General features: G+C 35.7%; 1 protein-coding gene across 7 annotated transcripts in view; it reads right to left on the bottom strand.

Moving 5' to 3' along the window:
• Positions 1-26,374, bottom strand: part of LOC138320965 (uncharacterized) — a 53,095-nt gene that overhangs the window by 2,025 nt on the left and 24,696 nt on the right. Inside the window, exons 5-6 of one of the 7 annotated variants that reach the window (XM_069264308.1) lie at positions 12,760-12,857; positions 9,059-9,189 (exon numbers count right to left, since the gene is read on the bottom strand). The exons of 1 other annotated variant lie outside the window; for it this stretch is intronic. In XM_069264308.1, coding sequence (XP_069120409.1) covers positions 12,765-12,857 — 93 coding nt within the window. In that variant the 3' untranslated portion in view covers positions 9,059-9,189; positions 12,760-12,764. 5 more of the 7 variants (XM_069264299.1, XM_069264302.1, XM_069264296.1 and 2 more) reach the window with 5 other exon arrangements.

The raw sequence follows: 26,374 nt of genomic DNA on the forward strand, positions 1-26,374 counted from the left end.
TCAAAACTACAAATGAAGTTGAACCTAAGGCCAAACAAAAATAATGTCTGTTTAGGGTTACACTGGCAACAAAAATAGGGTCGGTAGGTCAGTGGGATTTATTTTTAGTGTCTTTCACTCTAAAATAATGGCCGAAACCAGAGATCGAAATCCCGACTTTTAATTTTTTTTCATAGAAAAGTGTGAAAAAAAAAAAAAAATAGGGTCAGGGGTAAAAAATTAGGGTCGGTCGGGTAGCCCTAAACAGACATTTTTTTTCCCTTATGTCAATAATGTAAGATCTATCAGAGATATCTCAGTACTAAAGGAAAATAAAGGGAACTAACTGTGGAAGATCAGAATGCAGGCTTTTCAAAACAAAAGATGAATCTAAAAATGGTTTACAGACAAACCTCACATTTCAGCTCCTGAAACTTGTTTTATGATTAGTATTCTTTTCTAAATGCAGTACCAGCTGTTATATACTATCACCCCACATACCAAATTGAATTCTTATCTAATAAATAACGATAGAACAAAACTTTTCCATGATATGCTTTCACCCTATGGCAGACTGTGTAGAGTCCATTTCAGATCTTTGATTCAAAATTAAAAGAGGAAGATACACAAAAAGGAATAATATAAAGATATATATACCAATAAATCAGAATGGCGAAGCCATTATATTAATAAGCCCCTTATTGTGTGGCACATGGGACATAAAATACAGTGTATTCCTAAGTAACATACCTTGGTACACTGCATATGTTTTTTTGATAAGATTGATGTAACATCCAATATATATATATATGTATGTCATAACATCTTAAGCATTATATTTTTGATAACGATGTGTTTTACATTCTTCAATTAGGTACATGTATTACAGATGGGAAAATCGTCAGAAAGTTGACACTGAGACAAATATTGGAGCAGTCGTATCACATGGGTTCAAGTTAGGGGGCTGTGTGGAGTGGGGATATCACAATCTTATATTTACAGTTTGCACTGACACGGACTCAATAACCATGCTTTCTAGTATTATCATTATCAGTGTATAATGATAGTAGAACACATGCGACAATTCTATTGTTATGGAAATAGTCGCTGGCATAGCAATGTGGGGTCATGACCCAACTTTTGGTGGGAACAAATGATTGACACGATTCCAATCAGTTGTTCATTGAATTCGTTGATGATGATGGGAGAGAGAAAAATATGGGTACTTTAGTAAAAAATATGCAACTGTAGTGAGAATAAATTATATTAATTTACGTGAAAAAACTGTAACTGCTTCGCCGGGGTTACATAATTTACATGTGCTCCATTATCATTATACCCTCATAACCTCAACAAAACAAAAAGCTATTCCTTAAATAGAGGTAGTGTAGGACTGCACAACTAACAAAACTACAAACATGTTACAAAAAATCTGTCCATTGAAGGCAAAAATATTTCTATTTTCAGACATTCATTTAACACGGGGGTAATCGTGGTACATCGGTTTTTTAAAACCGTCAGAGTGGTACAACGATATTTCAATTCCGTCAGAGTAAAATGGTTGCTACAAATTCCGTCAGAGCAAAATGTGAGACATATGTGACTTTAATTACATGTAGAAATATTACTATTGTGTAATATGCTTCGATTATTGCGGTATGTCACAACATCACTATTTCGAACACTTTATTATTTTATTTTTGGCGAGTGTGAATATATTAACTCCAGTTAAATGCATATTTGTATAGGAAATATGTCAATTAGTTGAAATTACGTTTTGGAAACATAAAAGAGTTCTCAAAAGTATTTTGTTAACCAAACAATATAAGGATATGATCATTTGATCATAATGACAGATCAAAGCCGGCGAAAAAGAAATTTTATGGCAGTTTGCTTTGATCGGAATAAAGTATTTGGAACAATAATACATTTTCCGTTCACTACTGATACAATTTTCGTTACCTACTGATTGAAACATGATACAATTGCCGTTCATCATCAATTAAGAAATAAAAAGTTTTATTACCGTTTTATCGGGAAAATGTACATAAAGTATGTATGCGAAGCACAATAAACATCCTCACTAGATAAATTATTATTGGTATTCATCAAGAAACAAGGAATATTCTATTTATTACAAAAATGTACATTTTTTTTCTCGCTCTCATCTACAAAAAAACATCACTTCTAGTTTGGCCAAAGTTTATTCCGTCATTGAATTTTAAAAGTTATTTACTTTTTTCAATTATTAACTATAAACTAATGACGTAGCAATCAAAATGACATTTTCACTGCCAATGCTGCATTCATATTGGTGAAAAGCGAGTGAAAACAACAATTGATATTTTCACTGGAGTGAAGTATATTATGTTCACCTTATATTTTACTGCGAAAAATGCACTTAAATGGTCTATACCTTTTAAATTAAAAGTCAATGAACAGTATTTTTATATGCTGACCAATGGAAATAATAGACATTGCTATGAAGGAAGGAGGAGTACCAGGTGTGTCAGGATGCATTTAACACAGTGTTCTAACACAGATCATCAGAGAGGCCAAGGAAAGGAAAGAGGATCTGGCTGTTATGTGGATAAACCTGGAAAATGTGTATGGTTCACGCTGTAGAGGTACCATGTGCCAAAGAAGATAAGCCATCTGCTTAAGGAGTACTTTGACAGACTTCAGATAAAGTTTACAGTGCTGAATTACACAACCACCTTGCAGTGTCTAGTAGCTGGAATAGTTACTGAATGCACTGTGTCAGTGATTTTATTCTCTACGCCTATGAACCTGATTGGTTAAATCTGTGGAAAAAATGAGTAGAGGGCCATGGATGAAAGCAGGTATTCGACAACCCCAGTAAGAGCTTTCATGGACGACATGCCGGTAAGCACAAAGACGGCAGTCGAAGCTAGGTGGAGCATGGTATCGAAGAAAGGGAAGGTTACCAACATACATTTGAGATAGATGAAGACACTATTCCAACCGTGTCCATGAAGCCATTGAAATGCCTTGGTAAATCAATACTACAACGGCTCATTGAGTGACACCAAGAACGTGAGTGAAACGAAACAGCTGAAGAAGTGGATGGAAACAATAGAAAGAATCGGTCTACAAAGCCCTGGATTTATCAACACGGCGTGCTACCTCGAATCCTTTGGCCTCTACTAGCGTACGAAATGAAAATGACGGCAGTCGGCTTGTAGTTCAGAAAAAAATTACAACTTCCCCTGATATCACTAACAAAGGATTACAAGGTCACCAAAGTCAGATAGCTACTAATGTTAAGGGACAGCATGGTGACATCGTGTGAAGTGTGGCAGTGGGCAGGCAAGCACTTGGTGTAACAACTAGAGCAAGATGGGGAACAGCTACGGATGAGAAGAGACAGCTTGTACAGAAGGAAGTCCGCCAGATGGAGGAACACACAAGAACAGTCCGGGCAACAAGCTTGACGCAGCAGGGCAGTTGGTTAAATTCGGAAGTTACTCGTCAAAAGAAGTTAACATGGAGCGATATGTGGTCTATGGATGCGCAGATTCTGCAGTTCAAGCTGAAGTCAGTATATGATGTTTTGCCCTCACCAACAAACTTCGTAACATGGGATATAAGAGGAACCCAATTGCAAGCCCTTGGACAAACTAGCAAATGTAGAGCACATCTTGTCTTCAAGCTCAGTTACGTTGGCGGATGGACGATATACATGGCGTCACAACAAGGTTATATCTGTCCTTGCAAATACATTAGAGAAGAACTGGAAAAAGCCAGAGAAGGGCAAAAGGGTATGAAATTTTTCACATTTGTCCGAACAGGAGAGCAGATTACGAAGTGGGCTACTTTGCGAACAAATCTAGAATGCCGAATGCAGTTTCCACCAGAGATAACAACGACAAATCAAAGACCAGGTATTGTCATATGGTCTTCCAAACAGGTTATCTTGGTGGAGTGGGAAAAACGCGTATGAAAGTAAGGGAGCCAAATATCTGGATCTAGTAGCAGACTGTCAGCAAAGAGAATGGAAGATGGAAGGTATGATGCATTCCAGTGGAGATGCGAATCATTGGTGCCACCTGAGCAGAGAGGAAGAAGTTGACCGTATGTGTGTGCCGGGAGACAGAAATGGCTTCATCATGGCTGTGGAGGAAACGAGAGGAGCTGTAGCAAGTGCTTGTTAGGAATTTTGTCTTTATTCCCTTCAAAACAAGAAAACTGAACCTGAGATGGTGTTCTTATGAACAAAACAGATATAATTAGCTTTGTCACCACAAAATAAAACGATTGGAATAAGAAATACAGATATATAAGCTACAAATGTCTTCATTGATGTAAATGGGATATCTAAAGACATGGACGGAAATTGTATTGTACTTCAACGGAATTTGTATCATCCTACATTTTTAACTTGACGGAAATTGTATCATTGAATTTTACATACAGTGAAAAAAATCTACAAACCATGAATTTACTTACCGAAAGGTCACTAATTACAAAAATATAATGATTATCTTGATAATAACTCTAGTTGTGATCTATTGAAAATACGAAGTACATCTAAAAACACACAAAAAGCAATTTTTACCAACTTTCAAGGCAATCGTGATATAATTCCATAAAAACAAAACAAGTTATTTTATATTATTTTTTGTGTTAATTAGACGTACATTTACATATGTTGAGTTAATATCAATTATAGTTCAAATGATGAGTATATTGTTGCTGCTAAGTCAGCAGTGGAGCATCTTTAAAGTTGTATTTCTTGTAATTTCCACCATCACAAACTGTCATAAAACATACAATGTGTGAATTTGTGGATCGGCTAAGCATGAAAATCGTTCAAAGTTTGAAGAAAGCATGAAACTTTGCAAATGGCTTCTTTTGGACATAAGGTTTCAGGAAAAAAATGGACCCCAAAAAATCATGGCCTCTGTTGGCTACCATATTGGTTTTCAAAGTTAACGGCTAGACCCATACTTTAAACATCTACACCCATATCATTGATACCAAGGAACATTCTGGTAATGTTAAATGTCAAGTAGAAGGACGCTATATTGTATTTCAAGATGACCGCCAACTTTGCGGGCTATATCTGTATATAATGCAACCAATCTAAATGACCTATCTGACTTAAAGCAAATAAACACCTGAGAGTATTTATATTTTTGTAGCGTTTATTACATAAATAGTTTGATTCTTATTTTAATTTCAAAATCACTGCCATTTTGAAATCCAAGATGGCTGTTTAAATTAAAGTTGTTTCCAAATTTCACTCTGTAAGTAATTGAGCAAAAAATAAAATTAATAATCTTAAGTGTCTACATCCATATTATTGATATTTATTTTTATTGATACTTAGGATCATTCTGGTAGTAGCAATGTAGAAAGACCATCATTTTGCATTCCAAGATGGCCCCCAAATTTACTACATGTACCTATATCTATGTAAAATAATAATTATATAATGATTGGCTAAGCTGACTTTAAGCAAATAAAATATCTGCAAATACAGTGAGTTTTTCCATTTTTTCTCGTTTGATACAAAATAATTCAATTCTAATTTAATATTCAAAATGACTGCCAATCTGAAATTCAAGGTTGTTTGGCAGCATTAGATTAAAGGTACATAAACAAACTGAAATGGCTGATAATTTGTGAAACATTACTTAAAAACTTGAGTCCCAAAAGGTATAAACTTCTGTAAATATTACACTTATTACTATTCTCTGAACCAATCTGAATAGAGGAATCAAATGCAAACGTTAATTTTCATACAGCGGGTCGTTTATGATCCCCGACGATGTCCTCATATACACACCGTTGTTGATTTTCACTTCAGCTATTAGTAAATTTGTAAACATTTCATTCTTTCGGACAGGTATCGGACTATTAACTCTTTCAATGTACAGCAGCTTGAAAAAACATTCATGTTTCACATCCATTTTCATACCTTAAAGATAACTACAGTTCTAGAATCAAATTTTACACGACAGCAATATTGGTAATTCTGAAAAGAACATTCAGACAAGAACTTAGTGTAAATGCTCTAACTCTAAAAAGAGGCATTGACAGAGACTTTTTAACACAAAATTTAAGTTCATATTCAATTAGAGAAAAATCACATAGTGCTCTGTGAAATCGTCTATAGCATGTAATTGGAAATAACCTTTCCTGAAGGAGATCTTCACTGCATCAGCACAATAACCTATTGGTATATACATTGCACGGTCTACAAATTAAAGATTTGCCAAAACCATATAAAAGATACTGTAGAGACTCAGTAATGTCATCTGTCATTTCCGTCATTAAAAAAAAAAACAATTGAGGACCATCTCATTTTTTAATGTGGAGTGTAAAATATTATTTGCCAGAAAAATGGAAATATTCATGACGGCTAACGAATATATTTCTGCTAAAGCAAGAAAGCATTCAAGGCTTCAAACAGTTATGGCTGCAACAATTTAATGTATATAGATGATATTACACATCTTTTCCTGACCACGGCAAGGAAATTATCAGAAAGATATCTAAACGAAATCACTGAGGCAGTCATCGGAGAGAAACTTTGTGGGATGGAGATTCATTTCAATATCAGAGCTGCAGACAGAAGTACTAAATGCAAGGATATCATTTGGAATTTGTCTTCCAAAGGAGGCTTCATGGAACCATGATCAGCCGTCAACTGCATCCCAGGAAGTTTGATGTGGATTCAGTGGATTTTATTGTTAATATCAGATAAAATGTCTTGGAAATTGGTTCGATGTAATCCTGAACGACTCCAACAACATCAGAAGACCTCACATTAGGAAGAACTTCGGGTTAGTTCATAGCAAGGTTTTGCCGCCAAAGCGTGCTTGTGGTACGTCTATCAAACATGTCCTTGCGAAGATAGTTATAGGTTCCTCTATGGCGTAGAATTCCCAATCTCAGGAGATGAAGATGGCGATGGCAAGACAGATGATGTTGTTGAATTAAGAACAGAGATCAAGTGCTATGCTAGCGGTGCAGTATATGCAAAATAAATCCACCTAAATCACATAGCCACCTTTAGTAAAACATGCATACGGCACCAAGGACTGGGCGAAAATAAATTCCAGCGATTTGGAATAGAAGAACATTAAGCCTTCAAACTTAGTGCAAACAATGGAGATGATAGAGAGTATAAGCAATATTGGGACCACATAGACAGCAAACTAACTTAGTCAGATATTGGCCATCTGGACAGAAAACTAACTTAGTCAGATATTGGCCATCTGGAGCCTTGCCTATGACAAAATGTGGGACCGATAATGCAAGCTGATGACTGTGCCACAAGGAACTCTTGTGCGTTCTACTACCCCAGCTCATTAAAAAAAGTATAGCTGTTGTCTTGAGAAAGTGCTAAGTAAATTGGCAGACATTTTGAAAAGAGAAAAAAAAGAAGCCCTGGCCACTAAAAGAAAATAATTTTATCAATTTTCTTACCACAAATAGGGATGACAGACGTTAGTATGACCTGAAGAAGGAATGCATACATACACACAAGAAATAAGGTGGATTTGTTCTCAGACACCATAAGGTGAAATGCGCCTAGATGTTCTGAAGTGGTTATAGATGACTTGCCATATCCATACGAGTTTTACTGTAAGGAGGAATTTGAAAGGAATGAATCAGGTAATATCTGCAAATGGGCAGTGATTTGGTCAATCGATGTTGACTTGCGAAATTGAAAATATTCTAGTTGAGGAGTCAATAAAGCCACTGAAAGATCATCCTTCGATTGCGCATGTAAAGTTCAATCCAGGAATTTATTCCAATATAACTCGGTCACTATCAGAGTAAAAAACGGAAACAACTTTGATTTAAATGGCCATCTTGGATTTCAAAATGGCGGTTATGTTGAATATTAAATTAAAAATCAAATTATTTATGTATCAAACACTACAAAAATATAAGTACTCTCTCTATATTTGCTTAAAGTTAACTTAGCCAATTATATGCTTTGTATATAAAGATACAGCTCGCAAAGTTTTTGAAATTAAAAATGGTGGTACTTCTACGTGAAGTTTAACACTACCAGAATGTTCCTATGTATCAATTATATGGAAGTAGACGTTTAAAGTTTGGGTCTAGCGGCCATTTTGAAAACCAATGTGGCGGCCAACAGGGGCCGTGATTAATTGGGGTCCATTTTTTTCCTGAAACCTTATGTCCCAAAGAAGCCATATGCAAAGTTTCATGCTTTCTTCAAACTTTGAACGATTTCGCCGAAAAATCGACCTTAGTCATGATCAAAATTTCAGGAAATATCAGAAAACCGAGTTGCATCACGTGACAAACATCGGCAATACCCGTTTAATTCGGAACCTCCCTAGTTGTATCATGTAGTCAACATGGGCAATACCTGTATAGACTAGAATAGATCGGAACAGTTTGGAGGCTTATGAGCTATCTTAAATGTGTATGTTAAAAATCAATATTTTAATTAAATTGTTTAATAACTTTACGAATACAAACTTTACAAAAGTCGGTAAGTATCGAAACTTAAAGAGGCGAGAAAAATATGTGGAACACTTTAAATACTTTTACTATGCCAAAAAAATACAGCATGTCACAGACCATATGACTTTAACAGTACCTCTGATTACACACAGACTTAACACATTCTGTATCTCAAATACTGGCCTCCTTCAAAGAACATGGCGGTAATTCATTATTCCACAATTTATTTGCTTCATGATTGACACTAGAGAAACTGGATTTTGATGATATTACAATAGACAAATCTGTTGCTTGCTCTATGATTCTGATTAAGTCTCTAGAGTTGTAGCTAGCTACTGTTGTCATGTTAAAGGATTTGTTGTTCAACTGGATTTTATTGCTGCAATAATTTACTTTTGCGAAATTTGTTATTATCTATTCTCAGATCCTGCTGTTGATGGAGGTTGAAAGTTTATGTTCCAGTTTTTTAGCTGTGAAGAATCAAATTGTGGCAGTCAATATATGCACACACACTTGTTGCCTGAAAGTTTGCTTTTTCTGTGAAGAATTACACTCTGGTAGTTAATCTGCTCACTGACTGGTTGGACATTGGAAGTTTATGTTCCAGTCGAACTGTGAAGAATCAGACTCGGCTGTCGACGATGCTCCATGATGATTTGATACAGCCCTTGTTTTAACCTTCTGGTAGTATTTTATATTGGTCATACTGCGACCCAAAGCTTTGGAAAAGGCCACCTGAAATCAAATTAAAACACAAATGGATTTTCTGAAGACAAAATTTTCTTTATGTGTCTACAAATGATTACAAGACTATAAATAATATCAAGGGCTGTTTGAACAGTTCTGTTTACAAAAGTCACCATGGCCTACATATTTACATACTTTACTTCTTCACCCCCAGAAACACATTTGAACTCTTCTAATTCAAAGGATGGAGTAGTTCAAAATGAATTCTCAGGGGTGAATGAGAGAAATAATTCTCAGGGGTGAATGAGAGAAATAATTCTCAGGGGTGAATGAGAGAAATAATTCTCAGGGGTGAATGAGAGAAATAATTCTCAGGGGTGAATGAGAGAAATAATTCTCAGGGGTGAATGAGAGAAATAATTCTCAGGGGTGAATGAGAGAAATAATTCTCAGGGGTGAATGAGAGAAATAATTCTCAGGGGTGAATGAGAGAAATAATTCTCAGGGGTGAATGAGAGAAATAATTCTCAGGGGTGAATGAGAGAAATAATTCTCAGGGGTGAATGGGAGAAATAATTCTCAGGGGTGAATGGGAGAAATAATTCTCAGGGGTGAATGAGAGAAATAATTCTCAGGGGTGAATGAGAGAAATAATTCTCAGGGGTGAATAAGAGAAATAATTCTCAGGGGTGAATGAGAGAAATAAGCTATATATTAATAATGGGATAAAATTCTATATGATTCATTTCAATAAGATTGGCAGAAACACCATTATACACTAAAATCCGATATATATTCAACACTTTTTAGTCATGAAATTTTTTTTTAACAAAAATACCATCGGCAATATATACACCAGCAACAATCTGTGATATTTTAGAAGACAAATTTAAGATACGACAGGAGGGGACAACTCTGTGATATATTAGGAGACAACTTTAACATACGACAGGAGGAGACAACTCTGTGATATATTAGGAGACAATTTTAATATACGACAGGAGGGGACAACTCTGTGAGACAACTCTGTGATATATTAGGAGACAATTTTAATATACGACAGGAGGAGACAACTCTGTGATATATTAGGAGACAATTTTGATATACGACAGGAGGGGACAACTCTGTGAGACAACTCTGTGATATATTAGGAGACAATTTTAATATACGACAGGAGGAGACAACTCTGTGATATATTAGGAGACAATTTTAATATACGACTGGAGGAGACAACTCTGTGGTATATTAGGAGACAACTTTAACATACGTCAGGAGGAGACAACTCTGTGATATTTTAGGAGACAACTTAACATACGACAGGAGGAGACAACTCTGTGATATTCTAGGAGACAACTTTAACATACGACAGGAGACAACTCTGTGAGACATCTCTGTGCTATTCTAGGAGACAACTTTAAGATATGACAGGGGAAGACAACTTTGTGATATATTAGGAGACAACTTTAACATACGACAGGAGGAGACAACTCTGTGAGACATCTCTGTGATATTCTAGGAGACAACTTTAAGATATGACAGGGGGAGACAACTCTGTGATATATTAGGAGATAACTTTAACATATGACAGGAGACATCTCTGTGATATTCTAGGAGACATCTCTATGATATGACAGGAGGAGACAACTCTTTGATATTCTAGGAGACAACTATAATATATACGACAGGAGACAACTCTGTGATAAATTAGGAGACAACTCTGTGAGACAACTCTGTGAGACAACTCTGTGAGACAACTCTGTGATATATTAGGAGTCAACTTTAAGATATGACAGGAGGAGACAACTCTGTGGTATATAAGAAGACAACTTTAACATATGACAGGAGGAGACATCTCTGTGGTATATTAGGAGACAACTTCAAGATATGACAGGAGGAGACAACTCTGTGAGACAACTCTGTGATATATTAGGAGACAACTCTATGATATGACAGGAGGAGACAACTCTGTGATATATTAGGAGACAACTCTGTAACATATGAGAAGGGGGAGACAACTCTGTGATATATTAGGAGACAACTTCAAGAATGACAGGGGGAGACAACTCTGTGACATATTAGAAGGAGAAAATTCTGTGATATGACAGGAGGAGACAACTCTATGACAGAGGATAACAACATAAATCACTTTGTTCAGTGTGTTGCTTGTGCTGCATACTTCATCTTGCACTTGGTGTTATATTAAGAGACAACTTTAAGATATGACAAGAGGAGACAACTCTAATATGACAGGAGGTGCATAAATAAGAATGAGACTATTAACTCTATTTATCTATTATGGCCTGGTTGATAGGGCACTATTGCGTCATAGTATTGTTGAGGGATGGAATATCCTATCACAAGACAATACTTTTAGGCAATAGTGCCCTCTCAACCAGGCCATAATGGGTTTAGTACATCACCCTCACATGAGACCTGTTTTCCTATCATCGTAACAGAAACACATCAAGCGATACCTCGGCTATCTTCATTTCCACACCAGGTTGTTACATTAAAATTACAAATGAATTGTCACAGAAAACTGCATTTCTATAAAACAGGATTCAGCTTCATGAAGATTAAAAGTATATCAATATTAGAACATGAGTAAACTGTCTTTTTTAGAAAAGTAACATTTGCTTCCATCCCCACACACAACAGCATGTCTGCCATCTTGGTTGAAGGGCAACGCTATAATGACGTCATGTAATGGTGACGTCAAAAAAAATTACGTTCAATTTTGCGCGACTTCAATAGTGCCCACTTGCCTGGGCACTATTGCAAATAATACACATGTGTGTAGCCAATCAGAATCAAGTATTCTGTCACGTGATGTACTAAGATTTATTAGACAGCTGTGATACAACAAGTTGAGACAACTCTATGGTATAAATCTGTGAAATATAAAGGTTTGTTTGTTTGTTTGTTTGTTTGTTTGAGTTTTACGACCAATCGACAACTAAGGGGCAAACTAAAAGTCATATATAATAGTTTAATAGGAGACAACTCTTGGTATACAAGGATGAGACAACTATTTGACATGACAGTAGGAGACAACTCTATGATATGACAGGAGGAGACAACTCTTGGTATGTAAGGATGAGACAATTCTATGACATGACAGGAGGAGACAACTCTTGGTATATAAGGATGAGACAACACTATGATATGACAGGAGGAGACAACTCTTGGTATGTAAGGATGAGACAACTCTATGATATGACAGGAGGAGACAACTCTGTGACATATTAGAAGGAGACAACTCTATGATATGACAGGAGAAGACAACTCTTGGTATATCAGGATGAGACAACTCTATGATATGACAGGAGACAACTCTTGGTATATCAGGATGAGACAACTCTATGATATGACAGGAGGAGACAACTCTGTGACATATTAGAAGGAGACAATTCTGTGATATGACAGGAGACAACTCTTGGTATATCAGGATGAGACAACTCTATGATATGACAGGAGGAGACAACTCTGTGACATATTAGAAGGAGACAATTCTGTGATATGACAGGAGGTGACAACTCTTGGTATATCAGGATGAGACAACTCTATGATATGACAGGAGGAGACAACTCTGTGACAGAGGATAACAACATAAATCACCTTGTTCAGTGTGTTGCTTGTGCTGCATACTTCATCTTGCGCTTGGTGTTATAGCGAATGTTGTATATACAGCGTGTGAGAGACCTCTGAAATTCGTCCTGCAACGGAAACATCAGCAGTTCAAATGCCATAAAACAATCAACTCACAAATGACAAATATCAGTTGATCAAACACCAAAATCAAACACTCAAAAATAACAAAACTTTGGCTATTTCTCATTTTCTGTGAAGCATACATAATTTGAGTTTTAGTGCATTCACACAATGAAGTAACAAAATGCTTCTTGGTAACATTGGTAATTCATACATTTGCTTCATTACCATATTTTCCGGAGTACAAGTTGCCAATTTGGGAGTGTGACCTATACACCAGTAATGTAGTGTTAATAATATATAAGAACTAACAGTTATTTGTCTAATGTTGCAATGAAGGTACCATACGGCTAGGGCCTCTGTACTATTAGGTCAATTATTTTACATTGTGGTTTGACCTTGATAGGTGAAAAAATGCAGTCTCTTCGTGAACGCCTTGCTTTATTCTATATGCACTACATACAAAGCTGAATTATTTGCTCTTGGTTATTTCAGTTAATTTTGATAAATTGATTTTCACAATGTTTAGATATGTGTTCATTATTTTCTCAGGACAATGTAAATCAGTGCTACTGTGACTAAAATACCTTAACTTAACTTGTTTTTTCCAATGTAATAAATGAGCTTATACACAAATGTACCAATATTTGCTACTCAAAATAGTTTGTTACTTTACATTCCATCTTGTAAGTCTGTATACACCTATATTAAGACCTACTTAAATTATATACTAATCTTATATTTTCTGTTTACAACAATTCTTACTATTTTGTTTTATGCATATTACAGAGTTATCTGCCCTTGTGGGTAGATGTTAATTGTAACTTCATGAGTATGTTTGGGAACATAACAATATACTTTTCAGTGAAAATGACGCCAGCTTCACTCTCTTTAATAATTATGTGACAATGTCCTACCATGCATATGGGAGGTAAGTTTGTAATATAATGGAATAGCAGATCAGAGACAAAAACCAGTAATTGCTTAGTTTATTTAAAGGTCATTTAAAGACATGCCAGGTTAAGGAGATGGAGAAAGGTCAGAGTACCTGAAGAAGAACTATCCACCAGCAGTCAGTACCTGGCAACTGCCCAATGTAGGTTTCAAACTCAAAGAGCTATATAGTAGAATAGTGTTGAGATATTGTAACCACTAGGCCACTGCAGCCTCTTTGAATTAGGCCAAAAAAAATATGTCTGTTTAGGGTTACATTGGTAAAAAACAGAAGGTCGGTCGGTCGGGAGGAATTTTGGTTTTTTTAGTGTCTTTCACTCTCAAATGATGGCCAGAGTCGGAGTCTGAGATCGAAATCCCGACTTTTAAATTTTTTTATCGAATAAAAGTGGAATGAAAAATTAGGGTCGGGGGTGAAGTATTAGGGTCGGTCAGGTAACACTAAACAGACACATTTTTTTTTTGCCTTATCTGTTTTAATATTTAATCTTGATAACCCTATTAACAATGTGCTTTAGAAGAATGTATATACAAATAACACGCAAGGTATACAAATCCCCCGTCTCTTTATGAAAACCTTATATTTATATGTGTACATGTGCAGTTAGTGGATCACCATTAATCCATCGTCTATGACCAACGGTTGATTGCAGTACACTACGCTACACTTATCACCATGGGACAGCTCAATCTCAGAGCACCGCTTCAATGACGTCACTCTATAAATAAAAACCAATCAACATTTTTAACTCTTTTAAAATGAGAACTCATTAGGTTTGGAGGAAGAATTTTTATGGTATCAATGTTGTTTATGCACAGCTTCTGTGAATGTATGTTACCTCCAATCTCATTCGCTAAAAATCAGTAGGAAAGTCCGTCGGGGCCAATCAGACAGCACTTGACGAAAGCGGGGCTCTGAGACCGATCTGTCCAACAGTTGATAAGTGTAGTGTAGTGTAGTGCAATTAACTATGGGTCACCGACAATGTGATAATTGAGACGCCGAGAGTCTGGAAAACTCACAATCCAGATGGCATTATCAGGGTTGGGTTTTCTGTAATGTTTATCTATCGCTGATATCATTACTGGTAAATATGTCAAATACTCAAATATGGTTGTAAAAATCACTTGATGCATGCACATTCAGCTCCTTTGCTGTCAATGCTAGGGAATAATCATTCTCAGACAGATAGACAAACAGAAAGACGATACGTAATAATGTTATGTATCCTTTACCATAAACCAACTTGTTTTCACATGAAATTAAAGTGAACAGTCGGGCAAGGATGGCTAAAGTCAGTAAAAATGGTGTGAATGTATCAAGTATAATTTTTTATGAAATGGAAAAATAAAATCTCTCGTCAAAATCTGTCTCCGTACGAAGAAATTAATTTAAAGTATGGGAATTCTAAAACGTCCTCCCGGCTCACTATGTCCGTGGTTACATTTCCACACAGCCTCGCTTTCAATGCTTTCAACTTTTCTTTACTATAATGGTCAGAACTGGGAAACTAAGCAGAACTTTACCGTCGTATTAATATGTGAGAACTTTTGGAAGGCCAATGAACGCATTTAGACTGGTTTTCTTTGCCCGACTATTCACTTTAAATTTCGCAAAACCATGAAAATATTTCTTCGTGAAACTGTTTCAAATACAGGTAAAATAGGACACCAGAGTTTAGATTGTGAAATTAAATCTCCACGGAAACGTAAGTTGGTTTACAGTATATAACATTTTATAGGGAGATCTAGAGATGTTTAAAGGGAGATCTAGAGATGTTTATAGGGAGATCTAGAGATGTTTATAGGGAGATCTAGAGATGTTTATAGGGAGATCTAGAGATGTTTATACAAACAAAATAAAATGTAAATAGTCAACAAGGTTTATTGTCTCAATTACATACAAAATAACTACAGCATGATATACACTATTAGGGATCAAATACTGTACTGACTCTGACAGCAATGGCACATGTTACAGATATCAAATGAACAAAATATCTATATATATATGATTACAATATACATTTCATAGGTACCATGTAATAATGTTTTCATAATTTGACATTGTACACAATATCAAGGATTTAGCAATATTAAGCTTCTTTCTTGAAGAAGTAAACACTATTTAGGTGCATTTAAATAAAACTTCCAACAAAGTAAATGCAAAAAGATTTGATGAAATAAACAAAGCAAAATATATATTTGTACACTGTACAGTACATGTAAATGTAACAGGAAACAGGTCTAACACACCAGTATACCTGGGTACATTTAATGTAAAGAATTGTTACAAATCTGAGTTTAAAACATGGCTGTGATATCATCTATTGTTATGGCTTGAGGTATAGTCAGAGCAAAGTCTACTATTATCACCTACAACTGTGGAATACTTACATTTTGCTGTAGAATAGTTTGTGAACTATTCCACAGGAAAAGGTAACTTTTCCACAATTGAAGGTAAATGTAGAGACCAGTGAATACATATAGCTTATCATGTAGTCAGAAATACATCATCATCCATTAAATTCACAGAGAGATGGATTGAAGATTAACCCATGTACTTGTCAATGTTGTCGTGATGTATTTGTCAACTTATTTTCATGATACCGATATATTCAATTTTCATCACTTCATTCAAAAATAAATTTCATCATTTCTTTCACAGCCTCTGTATTCACAATCCAGAAAAGAATTCACTTTAACAAATCCAGAGGAGAGAAGATTAAGATTAAATTCCATGAGACAAAATGCTGAATTCTCTGCAAAAATGAAATTACAGATGCAATGCTTGACATGATTTTTCCATATTTCGTTATCCAAATCACTTCATATTCCATAAAAATGGCATCTATCACACAAATTTACATCCCAACACCTTTCATGAAGATAATAATCCCAAAGGAATACTTTCAAAAACACACTCTTTTGCCACATGATGTCACTTTTTTTCTATTTGTAACAGTAGTATTATGATCCAAAATATGGGTATTTTGTTGTTTTTTGTTGTTGTTGTTGTTGTTGTAAATTTTGATTATCTCCCTCTACGGGCTGTGCTTCATTGGAAAAGACTTTTGCCCAAATCACTTTAAATTTATATCCAGAAATCATCACTTCTGTGTTCAAAATCTGCATACATATATGTATGGTCCTCCATGTTGAACTGTGAAATCTAAAAACATATAGTACCTGTGAATGGTTCTTTCAAAAAAAGCATGCAAATCATGATTCTTGTTCTCCGAGTAAGGTAATGAAATGAATCATGAAAAGGTCTCAAGGTTTAAATAGGTAGTAAGGGTTTGTCTGGAGCTGTGGAATAGTTAAACAATATCCAGTGTAATAGTGGAGAGTACCAGTGACTTATATACAGTGCCATGTTTTAAGTATGAGAAACACCGAAAACTGTGGAATAGTCAAGATAATGAATAGTTCTTGGCCCTTATGCGGTTCTTGGCCCTTATGATTCATTATCTTGACTTTTCCACAGTTTTCGGTGTTTCTCCTATACATATTCTATTGGACCTGTTTCCTTTCACAATTATTTACTTATGTAACCAAGGGATCCACAGATACATGAATGAGAAATTACCGTACGTTTTTTGGGGAGTTTTACTGTCACCAACAGCCCGTAACCACCACACCCTAGGGATGGGGAGTTTTACTGTCACCAACAGCCCGTAACCACCACACCCTACCCCAATGTAATACATTGGTAAATAAAGCCACATGTAGTTCATGAGTTTTCAATAAAATAAACTCAATTGATTGGAAGTTAGATAAAACAGTTTAAAGGATGCTTTTTAAAATATACATAACATGAACAATTGGACATCACTTATAATATACATCAAGAAAATATTGGGAAATTTCTTTCAACAATAAATTAAACTTTTCCATCAAATCCAAGAGCTGTCAATTCTTGTTGAAGCAATCTTTTCAGAAAAACAAATAGAGATTGAACAGTGTTTTAATTGCGTTAAAGGTGGTATGAACGCAATGGGATACAGACATATTCAATGTAGCGTGTTAGCGCTACATGTAGAATATGTCTGTATCCCATTGCGTTCATACCACCTTTAACGCAATCTAAACACTGTTCAATCTATATATTTACATAAATAAGTCTACTTTTACGTCAAATTTAGAACATGAATTCAAAATCTATCAAAGGCTCATTGCCTTGTTTATAGTGTAATAGAAGTATATTTAGATTTCAGATCACAATTGAGGCTTTGCTACAGGCATGAACAATAGAACCTCCCATTAGTGTTTTACTGTCATTTCATTATAGATGCTCAGCCATAATATGTAATATAGCAATTATGCCATCATAGACTATACATACCCAATTATTAAACTATTCATGGTAACAACAGATAGATGTTAAAGAAAATAGATACTATCAATAACATTTCAAACAAGCAAAATTAAAATTGCAAGTTTTAACATTGTCCTTGTGAATCCCAGTATTTGCTTTCAACTGTCACATACATCACATTCACAGCCTTCTTAATGAATTCGCTGAATCACTGAATATGTCTAGAAGGGCTGTACAAGTTATATTGATGATTCAACATTTAATGAATGATCCTCCATCATAATTCAATTTGCACCCAGCACCAACACGAGAAGTATTAAATCATTTTTCAAAATTCATTGTTAGACACATGTAGCTTCTCAGTAACTTTTAGTAATCAAGAAAATCAAATTCCTCCATTTTTTCACAATTATAAGTCATATACAAAAGCATCAGGTTTTCCAATGAACCAAAATGCTGATTTTTTGGTATAATTAATATCTATAATAAGCTTGGCCGTTACCTAAGTCATTTGCCGTCTATGAAGCCTGAGAACATCACTGATCGTCTAACTCATTCAAACATTTACTCTTCATCACCTGCTTTGTTCGGTTATAATAACGTATGTTGTATGCACACTTTGTGAGTAATCTTCTAAACTCGCTCTGAAAAATACAAGTACCAAACTTCAGTTTTCTGTAACTACCACCACTGATCTTACTAAAGTCATTGTAATTGTCTTACTCTATCAAACACCCTTAAATAATGTCACTAAATTCCTATTGAAGTCAAACCTCAACTGAAATTGGCACTATCAACATCTGTTGCACTGATAATGTATTATTTCTAATAAAATCATTAATATCTGACAATCAATGTTTACCTAAAAAGACATTTTTCACTTAATGCATTTTTAAGCTGTCTACTGTACTGCAAGAGAACAGCGAGTTGCATGCATCCATTCTTTTTAACGAAATTATCTTCTATTTCACACTTGATGACCTTGACCTATTAATTCATGACCTAGAGATTTATCTTAGTAGATGTAAGGATCGTGACGTGACTTTTTTTATTAACCATATGGAATAATACACTTCCTTTAGCACTGTGGTTTTACTGACAACATTGGAATACTATTGCAATAACAGATCTTCCCCGGTTTTTTTATTTTGTAGTTTGAATAAAGGATTTACTGTCTATTGTATGTGTATTTTGACAACCCAACCAAAGCCCAACCCCTCCACCCAATGTGGAGTTTATCATAAATGAGAAAAAAAACATGTATTGAAGTGTTGTTGTCACTTTTAGAAGAGAAGGTTCACTTTACCGGGGGGGGGGGGTGGTCATTTCACCATAATGGTATTTTGACCTCGTAGTCATTCTACCATGGCGGTCAAAATACTATACTACAGGGGTACTATCATGAAATATATTAAATGATACCATATGTATCACATGTGTACAGGGGGTCTTCATGACAAGATATTAAAAATGATGGCAAAAAGTTCAAAATCAATACAAAGCACTGAAAAACACTTCTTGGAAAATATCTATACACCATGATAGGTAGTGATAAAATTATGAAAACAATAATTCAGCACTTTCTGGAAGTCAAAAATGTTCTTGTTAACTGATCAATGTCTTCCTTAGTAATATGTAATGTAAATACATATTTGTATGTAGAAAATGAAAGTTTTATGTTTTAGGAACTATGTATCGGTAATATAGAATGGAGGTTGGTCCTTAAGTTTAAGAGCGATCTGTGCGGGGTCGGCTTTCTCAAAACTCAAGTTATGAGGTTGATGGTCCTTTAAAATCATTTCTTCCGCAGTTTTAATTTGCATCATCATCATTTTATCCACTTTTGGCTTGCTCCTATACCGGATATTTCTCACGCAGTGGGACAGAGAATTCGCAAGAACACTCTGAAAAATAAACCATAAGGCTATGATTTCACATGTGGACTGAATGAATATTAAAAAGTGTAAGCATTAAAAATGGTTCACTAGTACAGTATAACCTTCTATAAAGGACCAATCTATCTAAAGGACACCTGTCTATAAAGGACAGCCATCAACCTCATTTTGTGCAATTTACTATATAATTGACCTCTATTAAAGGACATTGGCTTCTCCTTATGGTGATTTTTTGACTCTATCGAGGACCGAGTGAAATGAATTCAGACAATTACCTGTAACTGTTTGAACTTATTGTATTGATTCGTAAATATAATGATACTAATTCCCTTACTAACATATAAACCTGGTGCATTCCTTTACTGTCACTATGTCAGCTAGAACACTACATTTGCCCCGGATATAAATAAAATCTGATACTATCAGCAAACAAAAGTTGTTTTACTCCTTCCTTTCTGTCCTTCTTTTTCTAAAAAAAACCACATTATTCCATTGTACTAAATTGCATCCCTATAGTTTTCTGGCATAAGCCTTATTTATTGATTTTTGCTAATAATCAACATGCTGATAACTTGCATTCTAATATAACGTCATAGATTATTCTAAGTCTACTTTCCGTTTTTTGTTGTTAAAATGTATTTCTGTTTCAATATATCTTTATACTAAACTTGTACGTTTCACCTTTTCAGCACTCCATTTTACTATAAAATCTTACTATTTGTGATTTTATCCAGTTTTAATGGCTTCTTTACTTTTTTCTAATTATTGACATTGCTACTTCTGTTGATATACAAGCAGAACGTGTCACAAACATCAATGTGTAAACATGAGGGGCTAAGGGATTCCACATTTTGTATACTGATATCTGCTGTCAAGTGACTTGATCTATTGAGCATAGATTGGACACTCCAAATAACATCCCAGCATGATTCAGCTGGGTCTTCGACATATGTGACCTTGAATGAATTTCAAGGTCATTAAATTAAACTAAGTCGGTAGACCAGTGTCATAACTATGTGTCCAATAAAAAGTCTGACTGGATCATACTTGGTACCGTACATGCTTATAAGATTTTAAAATCCATGACCTTGAAAGTAGGCCAAGGTTAGTGATTTGAGGAACCTCCATATTATCAAATTACAGCTCTAACAAGTCTCCATGATATTCTAATTGTTATTCAATCTGGCTTATAGCACTTAAATTTGAAATGTACCTTTTTTGTCTTGACAGTGAATGATAAATCATACAACAAATATATTGAATGTTGATTGAATTTGATACACAGATATTTCTTCACTCTTCCTTTCATATAACTCCAAATAAATTAATGTAGATCCATTTTCATAGTTGCATTTAATATATCCAATCTATGATAAAATTTATTGTATGTAGTGGCATTTATAGATTTACAGAGAAATAGAAAACTTTTCATTGAATTGGATTTTGGGATCACTTCAACGTTTTTTTCATAAATATGCTATCCATTCTCTGAATACTGTGAGAATACACTGTCTAAATTGCTTGACAGCATTTCTGATGTGTGTGTTTGGATAAGAAGTAGATCTTTGTCCTCCCCAGTATCCTGAAGCTGACACTCTGTACTTTGTTTATAACCTGGTGTCACACTGCTAACTGACCGAGAGCTGAGGTCTTGTTTAAAATTAATCCTTCTAAATTTTTTGCGCAAGTCGCGTACTTTTTGTGAAATGCCTCTCGCACAATCCGTCTGAAAAATATACAAGGAAAGGAGTCAGTGCACCGCTTGTCAAGTTCAATAATAAAATTATCTAAAGCCTCTAAATTTTATTATCAGATTGACCTACATCATCCTAAACCCACAGTTGATCATACTTTGTTACGCTACACTTATCATGTGACAAGTATAGCATGGTATAGTGCGATCAATTGTGGGTATTTGACGATGTCTGACCTCTTATCAGCCATTTGTAGAGTAGTCATTTTACACTAAAACAAAAAATCCTGCTTAGTACAGAGTTCCTCATCAACAATTTCTATAAACACTGAAGCTAGATGCCTCTTCTTCAATATTGTAAACTTAATCAAAAGTTATGACCCTCTTGAGAGTTAAAGTCCCCTGACTTTTGGTGTACATGTGTATTAAGCATGCCCTGTGCTATCTTATCTAGACTTTTACATTTTATTTTTTAATTTATTTGAATCATGATGTAATTAGGATTTACAGTGGGTTATTCAAATTAGTGTAAACTATTATTTGTTCATTTATTTGCTATGCATTTTTACACAATTCTTGAAAATATTAATTTTAGCCATCAATGTATAGAAATCAGAATACTTTAATTTCCATATCATACACTGGTATTTTGTAATTGCATATTACAGAGTTATTTGCCCTTATGGGTAGGTATTGATTGTGACATCACGTGTTTGCGAGTGTAAAGTAATATTATTTTAAGAAAACGATGCAAATTTCGCTCACAACATAGTGACGTCACAATTGGTACCTATGTGCGCAAGGGAAATAACTCATCAGTATGTGAAGACCGAATTGAAACAGCTGTGGTCTTTAGATGGCTACACAAGCTGAGCTAAAACATTTGTTTGCAATAGCACTATCATCTATCAGGTAGCAGAGATTAAATGTTTGTTTTCAATCCTGTAAATTGGCCACTCTTGATCTCTCAGTGCATCAGTTAATGTATGGAAACCATGAAGGCAGAAATGAAAAGTAAATTCTAATTGTCATTTTGTTGTTTGTGACAGTTGGTGTAAGAGGATCAAGGCTGTTTATCCAAGCTTTATGGTCACTCTTTGGTTGTATCATCGACAGAGAGCTGTTTCCGTGCTTTCCGACGGAAGTTACGCACTCGTTGGGAAACGATTCTAGCAAACTCCCACTGAAATAAAAACAATCCTATCTGTTAGAAAATAGACATATCTCATCTCAAAAATTAATATTTAAGTTGACTTTGAAATAATTCCAATTGAGATATGCTAATATCAAAATTTCAAAGCAATGTTTTCCATTTTTCTGTTTTATCAATATACAGTAATATCTGAGCATAAAACCTTACATTTCACTACCTGAACTTTTCTTTTTATATATATATAAACCTGCCATGATTATAACTGTGATTTTATATATCAACACCTGTACCTAATTTATTTGTAAACTTGTGTGTCAGATAAAAAGAGGCCCAAGGGCCTTAACAGTCATCCGATTACCTTGGCAATAATCATTGAGGAAATTAATTAGATATAGTTTGTTTGTTTGATTATTTTAACGTCCTATTAACAGCCAGGGTCATGTAAGGACGGCCTCCCATGTATGCAGTGTACATGTGTAGTGTGTGTGAAGTGCGATGTGCATGTTTTAGGAGAATGCGATATGTTCGTGTTGAGTCTTCTTGTATAGTTGAACTGTTGCCCTTTTTATAGTGCTATATCACTGAAACATGCTGCCAAGGACACCAAGTAACAAACCCCACCCGGTCACATTATACCGACAACGGGCGAACCAGTCACCCCACTCCCTGTATGCTGAGCGCTAAGCAGGAGCAGAAACTACCACTTTTATAGACTTTGGTGTGTCTTGGCCAGGGGACAGAACCCAGAGCCTTCCTCACAGGGGCGAACACTCAACTCATGGCTAAACATGAGGCGGTACCAAGAGAGGCATTAGGAAAGATAAAGAAGAGAAAAGATTAGATATAGTGTCATGGTAGCCATCTTCGATTTGGGATCAACCAGAGATATAGCAACACTTTGTCAAGACCATGACAGTATCATTTCATGCAATTTTCAGCCAAATCGCACCAGTAGAACTTGAGAAGTTCAAAATGTGTTTTCAAGATGGCGGCTGTGGCGGCCATCTTGGATTTCGGATGGACCTGAAAAATACCAACACTTTGTCGGGACCATGTCAGAATCATTTCATGAAAGTTTCAGCCAAATCGCACTGGTAGAACTTGAAACGAAATTCAAAGTGTGTTTTCAAGATGGCACTGTGGCGGCAATCTTGGATTTCGGATTGACCCGAAAAATAACAACACTTTGTCAGGACCATGTCAGGATCATTTCATGCAAGTTTCAGCCAAATCGCACCCGTAGACCTTGAGAAGTTCAAAATGTGCTTTCAAGATGGCGGCCATCTTGGATTTTCAGATCGACCCGAAAAATAACAACACTTAATAGGGACTTTCCAATGATCATTTAAGGCAAGTTTCAGCTAAATCGCACTGGTAGAACTTGAGAAGAAGTTCAAAATGTGTTTTCAAGATGGCGGTTGTGGGGACCATCTTGGATTTCTGAGTAATCGAAAAATAACAGCACTTGGTTGGGACCATCTGAGGATCATTCCAGGCAAGTTTCAGCTCAGTCCCACTGGCAGAACTTGAGAAGAAGTTCAAAGTGTAAAAGTTTACGCACGGCAGAAGGCAGACGGCGACAGACGAAACACGATGGCTATAGGTCATCCTGACCCTAAATATTCCATGAGGATGTAATGTAATATGATTATCCATCAATGAGATTTTTTTTTACAAAACAGATAACAGCATTTACAATTAAACTTTATAAGGAACACCGGACCAGCATTAGATAATAAAATTTATTCAATCAGAACACAGGATACAAAACATTTACACTAAAGAACTATTTATCAGCAGAGTATATTAATAAGCTAAATCAAATATCAAATTCATCAGAGGGATCTTGGCGCCCACCAAAGATTGATCTATGTCTGACAAATGAAAGAGGGATCTTTTCTCTGCTTTTCAAACTTTAAACTATCAAAATCCAAGATGGTGGTCGCAAAATGCAATAGGCAGAACTAGGGTCCTAGAGGAACCTACATATGATATTTGAGAACAATCCCTTCAATACTTTCTGAGAAATAGCGGTAACAAACTTTAACTATCAAAATCCAAGATGGCCACTGGTCGGCCATCTTGTTGACCGATCAGTCCCAAAATGCAATATGCACAACTGGGGTCCTAGGGGAACCTACATATGAAATTTGAGAAAGATCCCTTCAGTGCTTTCTGAGAAATAGCGGTAACAAACTTTAACTATCAAAATCCAAGATGGCTTACCTGGCGGCCATCTTGTTGACCGATCAGTCCCAAAATGCAATATGCACAACTGGGGTCCTAGGGGAACCTACATATGAAATTTGAGAAAGATCCCTTTAGTGCTTTCTGAGAAATAGCGGTAACAAACTTTAACTATCAAAATCCAAGATGGCTACCTGGCGGCCATCTTGTTGACTGATCAGTCCCAAAATGCAATATGCACTACTAGGGTCCTAGGGGAACCTACATATGAAATTTGAGAACAATCCCTTCAATACTTTCTGAGAAATAGCCGTAACAAACTTTAACTATCAAAATCCAAGATGGCTGCTTGTCGGCCATCTTGTTGACCGATCAGTCCCAAAATGTAATATGCAGAACTAGGGTCCAAGAGGAACCTACATATGAAATTTGAGAACAATCCCTTCAATACTTTCTGAGAAATAGCGGTAACAAACTTTAACTATCAAAATCCAAGATGGCCACCGGTCGGCCATCTTGTTGACCGATCAGTCCCAAAATGCAATATGCACAACTGGGGTCCTAGGGGAACCTACATATGAAATTTGAGAAAGATCCCTTCAGTACTTTCTGAGAATTAGCCGTAACAAACTTTAACTATCAAAATCCAAGATGGCGGCTGGTCGGCCATCTTGTTGACCGATCAGTCCCAAAATGCAATATGCACAACTAGGGTCCTAGGGGAACCTACATATGAAATTTGAGAAAGATCCCTTCAATACTTTATGAGAAATAGCGGTAACAAACTTTAACTATCAAAATCCAAGATGGCTGCCTGGTGGCCATCTTGTTGACCGATCAGTCCCAAAATGCAATATGCACAACTATGGTCCTAGGGGAACCTACATATGAAATTTGAGAAAGATCCCTTCAGTACTTTCTGAGAAATAGCGGTAACAAACTTTAACTATCAAAATCCAAGATGGCTACATGGCGGCCATCTTGTTGAACCGATCAGTCCCAAAATGCAATATGCACTACTAGGGTCCTAGGGGAACCTACATATGAAATTTGAGAAAGATCCCTTCAGTACTTTCTGAGAATTAGCCGTAACAAACTTTAACTATCAAAATCCAAGATGGCGGCTGGTCGGCCATCTTGTTGACCGATCAGTCCCAAAATGCAATATGCACAACTAGGGTCCTAGGGGAACCTACATATGAAATTTGAGAAAGATCCCTTCAGTGCTTTCTGAGAAATAGCGGTAACAAACTTTAACTATCAAAATCCAAGATGGCTACCTGGCGGCCATCTTGTTGACCGATCAGTCCCAAAATGCAATA

This window comes from Argopecten irradians, chromosome 4, assembly GCF_041381155.1.
Source record: "Argopecten irradians isolate NY chromosome 4, Ai_NY, whole genome shotgun sequence".
NCBI lineage: Eukaryota > Metazoa > Mollusca > Bivalvia > Pectinida > Pectinidae > Argopecten > Argopecten irradians.